Here is a 13,303-nt window from a genome sequence, read left to right as displayed (position 1 = left end):
AAAAATGAAATATGTTGGTAAAATATAAGTGCATAGTGAATATTTGATGGGCAGGTGGCCTTTCTGTTTTTGTGTTGATGCATGTAAATTCTGCTGGAAGAAAAACACACCTGAATGTCAGTGCAGATTCTGCATAGAAGCTGTGCATAAGCTGTCAGGCTTTATGTCCCTCAAAGCACTGGTTTATAGGTATGATAGACACTTGTCACATTTCCTTTCTTGAAACTCCCCAGGGCATTCCCATGACACAGAAGACAGTAGACGCATCCCTTTGGCTGCAGAGGTTGGACTCCTAACACGGAATGTACAGATCAAGTCTGATGTGGCTTGCACGGGGAGGATTCTGGTGGGACGTTTTACAGACTCCAGTGGGACAGAGTTTGAAGGTAGTTGAGATTCATCTGCCCTCATTGACCAGATCAGTTCTGCCCAAGAAAGTATGGTCTAGAAACAGGTGTATCCATTTGCATCTGCTATGCAGTAGTTTTAAGCATAAGTAATTAAATATTTATTTTAGGTTCTGTGCGTAGTTGTTTTTTACTATAGATTTATACATATTTATAAAAAAACCCCACTAATTGCTAGCAATACACTGACAAATATTGCCTGTTATTATATGCCTGAAAGCTGATTAAATGGGTGTCATTCTTGCTGGTTCTTATGTGATTTTATAAGCTTTTATTTCATTATAGTTATCTCATTTCAGGTATCCTTCAGCTCTTAAATATTGAATTTTTGAACTTTGGGCCTCCTCAACTTTCTGCTATTGAATTCAGGAATATATCCCAAGAGTCCTCGGTCATGTCATCCAGCATTAATGGTAGCTGCGGAGCTGGCATTAAAGCAGTTATGAGCAACTGGATCTTGTTACGTGATAATACGGTGTTTAACACAGTTGGACCTGGCATCGATTTGGAAGGGCAAAATCATTCTCTTATCAGAAACCTTGTCATTCTGAGCAGGCAGCCAGAAGACTCATTAAACTGGGTTGCTGGCATCAAGACGAACCTTGCCATTGGTGTCTCCCTCTGTGGCAATGTTGTGGCAGGATCTGAGAGAATTGGCTTCCATATTAGGGGGCAAGAGTGTTTGCTAGATGGAGGGTATTACAGTGAAAATGTGGCCCATTCAAGTCTCCATGGCATTCATCTGTACCAAGGAGATGGATTTCAGACCTGCACTAGAATCACAGGTTTTCTATCCTATAAGAATTATGACTACGGTATCATGTTCCACCTTGGAAGCAGCGTCATCATTGACAATATAGTGCTGGTGGACAACACTGTGGGACTCATGGCAGTAGTGTATTGTCTGTACGCCAAGCAATGCCAGACAGGAAAAAGATTCATAGAACTCAGAAACTCCATCATTGTCGCAACAAGCTCAACTTTTGACTGCATCAGAGACAGGATCAAACCTCATTCAGCCATTCAAACAGCCAAAGATCGACCACCATCTTACCCTCTAAGAGGCCGTGTTGGGATTTTATGGCCTACATTCACCACTGTTCCTAGCCAAAGGCCAGATAACCCATGGCACAAAACTGGGAATTGTACAAAAGTCCTGGGACTCATGAAGCTGGAAGGTTGGTCTTCTGTATCCACTGGCCAGATTATTCTGTCACTGTTTTTCCTGACTAATTACATTTTTCCAATTGAAGTTGCAGCTTCCACACCCACAAACGGGAAAGTGGGGAAATCCAAGATTCAGTGACATTTATAACTGAATTGTTCTTCACTTTTATACAGTTCAACAACAACAAAATGTATTGTTTGGTTTTTTGACTTCCTGAATCTACTGCAGTATAATTATGTCATTTGCTAATGTATTTCTATTAATGTATAAAATAATGTGTAATATTCTACCTCAAACACGCCTGCCTTCTGTGCTATTTTTCCACTTGATTCATCTCTCTGATCTACAGTTACCTCTAGCTAAATGAAGATACTGAGCTTGAGATGTGAATAGCACACTTTGTATAGAATTTGCGTAGAACATAATGACTACAGCTGCACAGAAACAGTTATGGCTTTTATTGTTATAAGGCATTGCACAAGAGGAATAAAAGTTAGTTATGTATGTATTCCGCATCTTTAGTTCAAATGAATTTTACAGTCCCCAGAATAATTTTTGCACTTAGAACCTAGATAGCTGTTTGCTGTGGTGGGATCTAAATAACTTACAGGTTTATTTATCCCTGTTACATATTTTTGTAAGAAAATACATTATCCTCTTTTTGCTGAAGAATAAGAGAGACAGGAAAGACAAATAGACTTGCTCAGGGTCTCATAGAAAATTTGTGGCAAAACATGGATTTTGTAGCTGCAGAAGAGTTCAGTGACAGATCCAAGCACATGTCACCAGCTCATCTTTATATTAAGATCTGGCAAGTGGATAAACCATCCAAGTAAGCTGGTTCTTACTAATTCAGCCCTTGCTTTTTTTACTTTCTCAGTTACTATTTCCTTTGATTTAAATTCATATTGGCATGACTTGGTTTGTGTTAATTTAAAATATACCTTAGCTATGTAATATTTTAAAGCTAACTGAAGATCTATGATGAATGCAATTAGTCTGATTTAAAATTATTTGTACAAAGGCATACACATGGGAGCAACTTAACATGGAAAATGTAACAGAAAAAAGCCTTTCTCTCTCTAGTTCTGGCACTCCTGTAACCATTTTCCTTACTTGATTTTCTCTTAATCCCTGCAGAAGTCACCTTTACTGGTTTTACAAAGAGCTGCTACAGTGAAGACAGGGATGTCTGCATCATGTCAAGTGCTGACCATTTAGGCATCATGCCGCTTATCACTGCAGAGACATCAAAGATGTTACATGTCAATGAGAAGGACAAGTTTTACTTTCATCCAACAAGGTAACATGCTTAATTTTTAATTATTTTTTCAATGGTTTATGCAAAAAATCACCAACAGTTTTGGGACTACCCTAACATCTGTTTTTGTATTGTTTTAAAAAGAGTATAAGCAATTTGTTTAGACTGGATGCCTAGCAGCAGAGCAGTCCCATTCTTTGTCTCTGCTCCTGTCTGGCAAAAATGAACAAGCTCAGACATCAAACAAACACATACAGAAAAACTTGAATCCAGACAACAAACAAACAAGTCCCTCGCTTATTTTAGGGCTTTTTTTTTTTTTTTTTTTTTTTTAAAATTGAGGTTCAGATTCCATCAAGGTGCATCTCCAGACTATTCCTCTTGGATTTCCTCTTTTACTGACATTTGTCTGGCAAAAAAACGCTCACACATCCCATTTCTTAAAACGACATCCTGAGCATCTCTGACTTCTCAGCTTTAGGCTTCAGAAAATGTCAGGACCTCCAGCAAAAAACCCTGAGACAGGGAATGTCCTTTTGATTGGGGCATTGGAACTTGATTTTTGCCTGCAATATCACATCAGAAATGTTGATCAGTACCAGGCAGGCTGTGAGATGTCAAAAGACTGCCAGAACTGCTCATGCCTAGAGAGAATATCATCTGTGTGTGGAGGAACATGGAGGAGGGAGGGGAGAGCTTCATCTGTTACCTTAAGTCACTGCTGGTTGCAGCAGTTTAAACATACCACATACAATGGAAACCACATGCCTATTTATTTATTACAACTACTGAACCCAATAGAGAGGCTATGTCAGGAAAGCCTTGAAGTATAAAAAAATCCAGCAAGGACTCCACTTGCCAGTCAAAAATAATTGGAGGTGTCCCACAATGCAATGTTTAGAGCCCCTCCAGCCTTCTGCCAGATTTTTTATTTTATTCTATATTTTTGCTTTTTGCTCTGGGCATTAGTTTGTGTGTAGATTTCTGAGACCTGTCCAGCTTGTCAGCTCCCATTATGTTTCACTCTTGTATCCATCCCACGATATTATGCTATTAGTGAGCTGCTGAATACGCAGTCCATTGCAAGAGCTGGTGATTTTCAAACATGATGAATGCACATGAATTACTGAATGTTTTCTCCGTAGTCTGGTAAACCTCTGAGGGTGGTTACACCTCTTGGTGCTCCTCATGCATTATCTGCATGCATTTATTTAATCCACCTTTGCAACTGCTGAGCTTGATCCAGACTGGGGCTACATTGTTCTGCTTCCACATCCTGAAGGGATACCTTGATGGATATATCTTGTCAAAGAGAAGATGAGGATTGCCTTAGAGCAAGAGGCGAAATAGAAACATCAGGGAATATAGCAGGACCATGAAATACTTTGCTTGTCCCATTGGTAGACCTAAACTTCTGAAATGCTGGATCTTCTGAGAGATGTTCAAGAATTGGCTGTCAGGATTAGAGGATCTATCTTTGTTCTCTGCCTCTTTTGAGTTGTGTTGATTTGGGGCATTAGCCCATTTGTTTCTCTGCGGTAGCTGTAAATCTCTGCCTATATCTGTTTGCTGTATTCAAAATACCAATAATTGGTGTTTTCCAACTGAAGCCCAAGAAATTCTAAGTTTTCTTCAAGATTTAAACTTGTCCATGGACTTTGCTGGATTGCAAGCCATCTTATCTCATTATATTTTGTGATAAAAGTGATATGATCAGTTGGCAAATTCCTTTAAGCTGTGTTAAACTTTTAGTCAAAATATAGTTAAAAGTACTTGAGATCTCCAACAAGTGATTCAGATCAATAAACTTCAGTGATCCAAAAATTAGGCAAGTAATCTAAAGACACTAAACTTATTCTGTAGTTGATAGAGACCATCGACTAGGAAATGATTCATTTCAACTGTCATATATATGTCTCAGGTAAGGTGAGTTCCCCTCTAACAAACCTGTTTAACTCTTAGCATGGCCTTTGGCTTGGCTTTGTCATGAGCCAGCTAGCATGGACCCAATTAATGCCATAGTTTGGGAACTCAGCTCAAGAACTTTTCCAAACTGATGGTCACAGATGTGACCATCCTGTTTTGAATGTTAAGGGAATTTAGCTCTATAGACATGGACAGACTGTACAAGTTGATGTAGGAAAAGAATGGGCTCTGAAACTGTTTAATTTGGATAGATGGGCCCTCTGCGGCCTGACTGTAAATCTTCCTGCTTGTTCCAGGAGTCTCCAAGCCTTAATTTGTGCCTTTCCTGCCGGCTCCTTCTCTTATACTGTCTGCCATTTCACCTTGCTTCATGCTTTCTCCTGCATAAGATTAGCTGCCCATCGGAAGGTGCAATTTTCTAGCCCTTTAGAGGGCTCCCTTGTTCTGGAGTGCAGTGGTAGGAACAAGACAAACAGGTACTGCTGAGTAGCCAATGCTTTTTAACAAAATACTATGTACAAACCATTCTGTCAAAGTAAACTATCTATCACCTTGTGGATGTGAAGAGCAATGCCTGTGCCATATCAGTACTACATACTGCAGCAGAGATATTTCTGGTCACTTGGTGAGACAGCAGCCAATAGACATTTCTGCTTCAGTCAGCAACTACAGGTTTCATCTGCTACAGGTAAAAAATTAATGGCATACGGATATTGATGGATGCATAACTGCAGTTCCTAGAATCAAGAAAGCCAAGAAGGAACTAAAGGTACTCAAACTGCTACAGTATAGCTGGCTCTAAGGACCAAGACAGTCCATGCTGGCCAAGACAAACCCCAGGAAGGAGGAGATTTGTGGATAGAAGTTATACTGGGAAGAGATGATTTTTTTCTGTTCAAATTCAGACAACATTTGGAGAAAGATGATGTTAATTTGTTTGGAGGGGGGTTTTGTCAGTTCGGATACAAACATGCCAAAATGTAAATATTGCTACAGAATTTCTTTACAGACCTTGCTAGATCTCAACTGATATGCTTAAGTTTCAGCTATTTTCACTTATTTTCCATTTTTTTCTTTTCTCGGGCAGGTGAATTCACCTTGTAAATATCAATATATTGTGGAAGTGTTTGTTGCCAGCATAAATAAATTGCAAACAACAGCGCAATATTTTTCCCTTACTCTCTTCATAATAACATTACTTCTCCTACTTGTCAGTGTACAGACCTCTGAAGATACCATGTTCCCTGAAAAAAGATGCAGAGGCTCAAGGAAAGCCCTTTTCAAAGATTTAGATGGAAGTGTCCTGAATCTAGAACCACCTGTTGCTGTTTTCCCAACCTCAGAATTTGAATGGACACAGTTCTACTTGCAAGCTGGTAAGTGTCTGTGTTCTCTGGAGTGCTTGCAAAGTCAGGCATACATTTCACCCATGAGATGTGATTTTACCCCAGCCTTTCACTAAGACCTTTTTTTACAATTGAGGTCGAGAAGATGGTGGTCCCAGATTGTGTGATGCCTTTCCAGGATGGGTGTAGAGAATTACAGTCTAGAAGTTTGGGAGACCTCATTGCACAGTTCTGTATCCAATAATGCCTTTCTGCCTTCTTGCAGAATCATGTCACCTGGCATCATCCCAACCTCCTTTGCCTCTTTACAGTTTAATTAATTCATTTTAAGACCAGAATAGAACTTACCTGCCCTTTGCAAAGTCCTCTGAGAGCATTAAGACGTGACGCGTAAATGCTACATAAATGCAAAATTATAACAATAATTTGCTCAGCAAGGATTTTCATCCATATCCCACTGAGGAGATAATCAAGCTGAAAACCCACTCCAGAAGTTTAAAGGCCCCTCTCTCTGTTTTAAAAAGGCCCATTCTGCTCAGCAACCACTTTCTGAAGGTTCACACAGCAAGGCTCCGTTCTCATCCTGATTAAAACTCTGCTCTCTGATTCCAAATAAACTCTTTAATTACAATTAGCTTTTCCCGTGCCTGCTGCTGATTGTGGCCATTTTGCTGAAAAGGTGCATCATTTGTGACTCCAGTGGTATGGGAGACTGATGGAAGGGACTGTAATTAATCCTGTTTTCCATCCCGCTGTAAAACTGATTAAACATGAGAACTTCTTTAATCTTTAAACAAAATGTCTAATGTGTAAGGCTTTTCCTCTAAGGATCCCACTCTAACTGGCTGCTTACAGGGCTGATTAATGTGTTGTCTAGATACAAACACACTCAGTTTTACTCTACCTTTTCTCCCCCGATTATGAACCACATGCAAGCGCATATACCCCATCAGTATTACCACTTAGCACCTCCATATTAATGCATGCTTACTTTTGCATACAGAATCTGGGTTTTATTTAGATCTGCACAACTTTAAGCACGCCCTGGTACACAGTCATAGGCACACCAGGAATCTCCACCATCTAAAGTCACTGACAGATCAACCTGCACTCCGCAAGGTTTATCTCCTTGTGTAATGGAGGCAACAGCATATGGTAAATGCTGCCTACCTCTGAGGCTATAACAAAATTGCTGTGTTTTCTTCTTGATGCCCAAATATGAATGGGGATATTTTCCCCCTCCCTTCACAATGATGTGTTAAATTCCTCTGTATTTCGCATTTTGACTTACGGTTCCGTTCCTCTCAAGGTTGACATTTGGAAAGGCACAGCTTGATGCTGAGGTGAATTCATGGTCGTCATCTTCTATTCTCTACCCCCTCCTTCTCCTTCATGAAGGTTGTAGCACTATTTTGCACAACTCAATACAGGCTCCCATGCTAGATGAATAAGAGAAAATGCTCTACTTACCTGCACCCACAGGTCTCCTGTGGGGCCAGATTTCCCTTTGGTGCAACAGTGTTCCAAGGCTAATGAAGATGGTGGTGTTATGATGCTATTGAGCAGAATTTGACCCTTGAAGTTCTGGTTTTCCTGAATCCAGATGAACATTCAGTACTTAAATTATCTGGGTGGTCAAGACCCACCCACTGAGCCTCACATCCACATATTCACCTGATACCTTATTAAACCTGAGTAATTCTAACTGCTTCCAGCAGCTTTGTCAGAGCACTGCAATGCACTGTTTAGTGTTTTGCTAGCCTGAGTAACCACAGAAACAGGAGACAGACTTTTCAGGTAGCTACACAATATCCTTGCCACTTCCCCAGTTCAGGGGCACAAGTTTCTTCAAGTCAAAAGCTCTGGCTTTCCACATCCTCTTAATTGCACTTTTATCCAGATGCATATATGCATTCCCTTTGAGCTTTCAGTTGAGACAATCAGCTTGAAATTATTGACTCTCAGCCATTTCCAGATATCTTAGCGACTTCAAGGGGGAGCAAACAGAAACACTCAATATACTTCAGGGACACAAAAGCCAGGAAGATGTTTCCTCAGAAGAATGCTATAAGGAAGAGGCTGTGAGAGCCATAACTGGAGCACAAGGGATCAGTCAGTATGATATTAATTCTCCTGATGTCTTTTATTGAAGATGCAATCAATATAGAACATATATAATAACTAATTTGTGTAGATATAAGTGTGCGTGTATGCAGAAAGCAAGGAAAGACCATTTGGCTTCCTGAGTTCTGCCCATTGTAGATGGCCAGTAGTGAGACAGGCAATGTATATTTAACCATGTACTCCCTTTTGTTTTCTTTTGTTTTTCTGTGTACCTGATCTTTCACCTGCTGTGTTAGCTCTTTGGGTCATAGCCCTGGTTTTTTTTTTATTGTGGCTTTCTGTAGAAGCAGAGTTGTTAATGTAAAACTTGTAGTTTTAGTTTTCTGGATAAACCACAGAATTCAGAAAACAAAAAAAAAAAAAAAAAAAAAAAAAACAAAACCAGGAGGGAACTGATCCAAGATTTTTGTTGTCATTATTTCTGGTAAAATTAAAAGGAGTAACAACAACAGTTGTTTTGAGTCAAACAAAGCATAATTATTTTTTTAATCCAAGAGTGTTTTTTCCTTTTTTTTTTGTTTTAAATCTAATACTGCAAAAGTTTAGAGTGAAGTGTTTTCCAACAACCCCCCTAAATAATTTATGAGACGCTTTTACAGTATCATTTTTCAAATTATCCAAAACAATTTAATGAGTTTAACATGATTTTGTAATTATTTTAATCTCTTTGAGCTGCCATTTTTGGATGACAAAATGTTTTTCTCCCAAAACTCATCTCTACACCAAACCTCCTACAAAAGAGCTTGGGGCCAGGCCTGAAGCATTAAATGGTACCATGATACAGGAAACACCAGCACCACAAGCTATACAGCAGAATTAACTATAAACATGAGCATTTCTAGCTGAGGAATGACGGGTAAGTCAGAAGTTTGTGTGCTCAGTTGATGTGTGTCCAGTTTAAAATCCCTTCTCCACAAAGAAAAGCTGATACAACCATGATGCTGTAGTTAAAATTCCAACCATTTGCTGGCTATCTGCAATATTTATAGGACTGTTATCATACTGCCTCATGTCTGTAATCTGACAACAGCCAGCTCCCAGAGACATTGAAGTTTATTGTCTTCCCTTGGAGGACATGTAGCAGAGGACCAGTAACTTAAGAACATTTTTCTTCTTTTATCCTGCCTTGTAGGAGAGATATTACAATGGAGCTATAGCCAGAGAAATGGGAACTTGGGGAGGGGAATGAAGAAAGGAAATGGCCATCAGAAAAATCTGTCTGTCAGTATCTATACTTGCAGAACTGTTTTTCCCCTTGTTAGAGGGGAGAATATGACTCACTTTCCAAGCAAACCCAAAATGTTGCAACTTTCTATATAGGCCTTTAATCTCAGCTGATATTTGTAGCTAAGCATTAGACTATGAGAATTACATATAGCAAGGTATTAGAGCATGAAAGCAGGCTGGCATCCCAGTCAATATTAAATTCTTCAGGATAGGTACCTTTGCGTGTTTATATTCATGAAGTCAGAGATCCAACCCCCAGTGTGCAAATCCAGAAGTGAGTCATTCACATTCTTTTTCTTTCTCTTTAAGAATGGCTTCAAATTGGCCAGAACAATAACCTGTCATATCTAAGTCTAAATAGTTTTAAATTCCCAGGGATGTGGATCACAGATATTTGTGCAATCTGCTTTCTTCTGATAATTTTTATTATTGAATAAACTTAGCAATTAATAGTTGTGGAAGTGTACAGTGTTGACACACAAGCTGTGAGAATAATTTAGCAGTAAGCTGTTTAAAAATGTTGCACCATATATATTTAATATTTCAAGGACTATGATTAACCACACCTGCTATGTATAACTGTGTAGTAATTAAAGCTGATTGAGAAGAGAATTCAGGTTTGGTAGATTTGCAAGGAATAAAACAGATGCAATATTGGCATGAAACATTTATTGTTTTCCTCTGAAGTTTGTTGTTGTGTTTGTTCGCAGATAAAAATTTGCTTTTTCTGCAATAAATGTTCCATGTAAAATGAGTTAAAGGTACAATGGAGAACATTAAAAGAACTGTTACCAAGTTATTGTTTTATAAAACTCAAACGTAATATGATCAGAAAATGCCTGTAACTTTTATTTAAATTTCCTGAAAACACATCCCTGATAAAGGTTTCAGCAGACCTTAACTGAGGCCAAAGCCAAGAACAAAGTTGGGATGATTTTTTTGATGCCTGTCACTTTCAAAACCAAACTGTTATATTTAAAAAGTTATTTTGGAAAATGACACCATTTTTAGAGTTTGTGATGTCTCAGAGAGTCCATTTGTTTCCCTGTGAGTTAAAAAATAGCTCAGAAGCCCCCAAACACCACATCATCTTCATTTAGGAGTTTAGTTATGGATCTGATATCCACCTGTCTACCTTTCTGTATATAAATATTGTCTGTGACTTGAACATCAGCTTTTTTATCATTGACATGATGAGGTTAGTATTTCAGGGTGGTGGTTCTGAAGTTGTGATTTATAAGCCATTGGTGGTACATATAGTCTGAATAACCAATGCACACATGACTCATGGATTGATTTAGTAGTCTGACAGTTAAAGGTGAGAAGAATTATTAGGCATCTGGAAAACTGGAGCTATGAAAAACGGCTGAAACTTGGGCGGCTCGGTTTTGAAGAGAAGAAATGGATGAGAGAATTAAGAACTACCTTCAAAATAAGGAAAACTGCTTTGGAGAAGATAAAAATAAATCACTCCCAAAGTCTATAGGATCAAAAAAAAATAGACTAAAATGTCATCAAGATAATTTTAAATTAAGGGAGGAAAGGTTACAATAAAGAAAACAAAACACTGTAATAACTTGCCTGAGTGGGTTGTAGTGTCATTATCAGTAAAAGTTATGCAAACATCCTTAGCTGATCCAGATGGAGCTGGTCTTTTCCCAAGGTGAGGGAGGGAACAGATCAAATAAGTTCAGAAGGCCTTTTCTGGACCCATTTTCAAAATTCTGTAAGGATGCTCAGTGATCTGAAGGAATCTTTGAGGTCTGACAGTGATTTGTGGATTCAAAGTTTTGGATGATGTGGTAGGAAGGTCTGGTAATTAGGACTTTCTAAATACTGCTGATGAAGACAAAGAGTGACTACTAGGGAGGTAATTAGTGCAGGGAGATTCTTTCCCAACCCATGCACTTGATCACTCTCAGCCAGTGTGCCTGTTCTTCTGGATTACTAGAGCACTTGAAAGGTTGTGCAGTATGTAGAGGCTAATCCCACAGAAAACAGTGTACAGGGTCTGAGTGGAGTTTACAGCACCAAGGAACAAAAACTGAGACAGGTTCTTTGCCTGGAACCTCTCATTACAGCTCAGTAGCTCAGACAACATGCCTTTTTCTCCTGGGGACTGTATTAGTCTTATTTATCATTCCTGCTTCAGTGATGCCCACAAATCTGAGTCAGTAGCTGGTTTTTATTATTACTAGATACCATCCAGAAACCTTTCTGGTACCTTCTAAAAGAAACTGCTGATATTAATAGTCAACCCAGAAGGCTTCAGAAGAAACGGGAAAAAAAGTTTGCAGCTGCTTCAAAAAGAGTCAGGGACAGCTGAGGAGAGCAGCATATGACATACAGCCTCTCTAAGCTTGATGGCTGGTACCTTTAAGGAGGCAAGACGGCTGTGTTTATGCAATTAAAAAAAGAAATCATAGAATCATAGAATATGTGAATTGCATCCTGCAAGTATAACTATATTATTTTCCTTAGATCTGAGAGGCATATCCATAAGCCAACCAAACTGCTGAGTGTTAGTTTGCAGAGCTTTACAGGGGAAGCGCTGCATTTTGCAACAATTAGTTTTGCAGAGGAAGCAGCCTGTTTAAAGACGCCTGCAGCAGTCACTAAAATATGTGTTGTTTTTCAAGGCCACCAGACACACAGTTGGCTAGGTTGGCTAATAAACAAAACAACGATGCAAAAACCCAGCCTCGTGGGGTTTGCAGGAAGAAAGGATGAGAAATAAAATGAATAATGCTTACCTGCTAGGGGTGGGTGAAGACTGTAATTGTTTAGCCCCCAGCAGATCCCTGCAAGGGTTAAAAACGACAAAGATATTAGTTGGTGACTGCTAAGATTGTTGGTTTGAAGCTCTGGGCAAAACACAGACTGTTATTTACCGGACTTGGTCGATTTACTTCTTAATGCAATAATGACCTGTGAAATGAAACGTGAGCTAGACAATTGTTCCTCATTGTTTCCAGTAAAACATCCTTTCATACCCCATTAAACCACCATTAATTCCATTTGAAAGAGAAGCAGGCACAACACCAAGGGATATCTCTCTCTTTTTCCTCTCTTTGTGGGATTGATCAAGGCCTGTGGATAGCAAAGCATCTTTCTTATCCATTTTAGAGTGTGTTGGACAGCCTGGGGCCAAAATTCTGAATGAACACCACAGAGATCTACTGGATTGGCATAACTGGATCACATTCCTGAGTTTTTCAGAAGAGGGTATCAGCTAACCTGGCAAACACAGGCAATGTTAATATATCATTTTTTTCTCTCTTTCTAAAGAAAAGTTGGCTTTCTCTAAGCATGAGATTCATGTAGTCATGCAATGTATGTGTGTATGTATGTGTGTGCCAGTAACTTTTAACCCATTTTCACTTTCAATCAAAACTAGTAGATGGATAAGTCCTTGAAGATAATAGACTCCTACAGGTTAAAAAAAAATGGGGTTTGGGAAGAAAACACTACCCCACAAAAGGGGGATACCCCTTGGTATCCATTTCTTGGATACCAAGAAATGCTCCCTGGAGAGAAACTCCAACTTTTTTTCCCAACTAAAGGAAAAACTTTTGCGCATTGGTATGCACCGGGAAATCCAGCCACAGCTCTGTAGGATAGCTCTGGTTCCACTTTGCCTGAAACTGGTTTCTCCAGCTCCTGGTTGTCCTCTGCTGTAGCATTAAGACTTGTAGATGTGTCACTTACTTAGAGACATGGTTTAGTGGCACTTAGCAGGATTAGGTTTAAGGTTGGACTTGATGATCTTAAGATTCTATGATTCTACATTACTGAGTAACTACAAAACCACGAAAATATAGAATTAGAACATTTAAGATGTTCA

General features: G+C 39.1%; 1 protein-coding gene across 1 annotated transcript in view; it reads left to right on the top strand.

Moving 5' to 3' along the window:
• PKHD1 (PKHD1 ciliary IPT domain containing fibrocystin/polyductin) overlaps window positions 1-13,303 on the top strand; it is a gene marked incomplete at both ends in the record, with an annotated part of 251,755 nt that overhangs the window by 182,530 nt on the left and 55,922 nt on the right. Inside the window, 4 exons of the mRNA XM_080615087.1 lie at window positions 234-386; window positions 707-1,585; window positions 2,716-2,878; window positions 5,978-6,138. Of these exons, the coding sequence (XP_080471213.1) occupies window positions 234-386; window positions 707-1,585; window positions 2,716-2,878; window positions 5,978-6,138 (1,356 nt within the window). The remainder of the gene's footprint in view (window positions 1-233; window positions 387-706; window positions 1,586-2,715; window positions 2,879-5,977; window positions 6,139-13,303) is intronic.

The sequence above is a fragment of the Psittacula echo genome (assembly GCF_963264785.1).
Source record: "Psittacula echo genome assembly, chromosome: 4".
Classification (NCBI taxonomy): domain Eukaryota; kingdom Metazoa; phylum Chordata; class Aves; order Psittaciformes; family Psittacidae; genus Psittacula; species Psittacula echo.
This window is presented reverse-complemented; position numbering and strand designations above follow the sequence as displayed.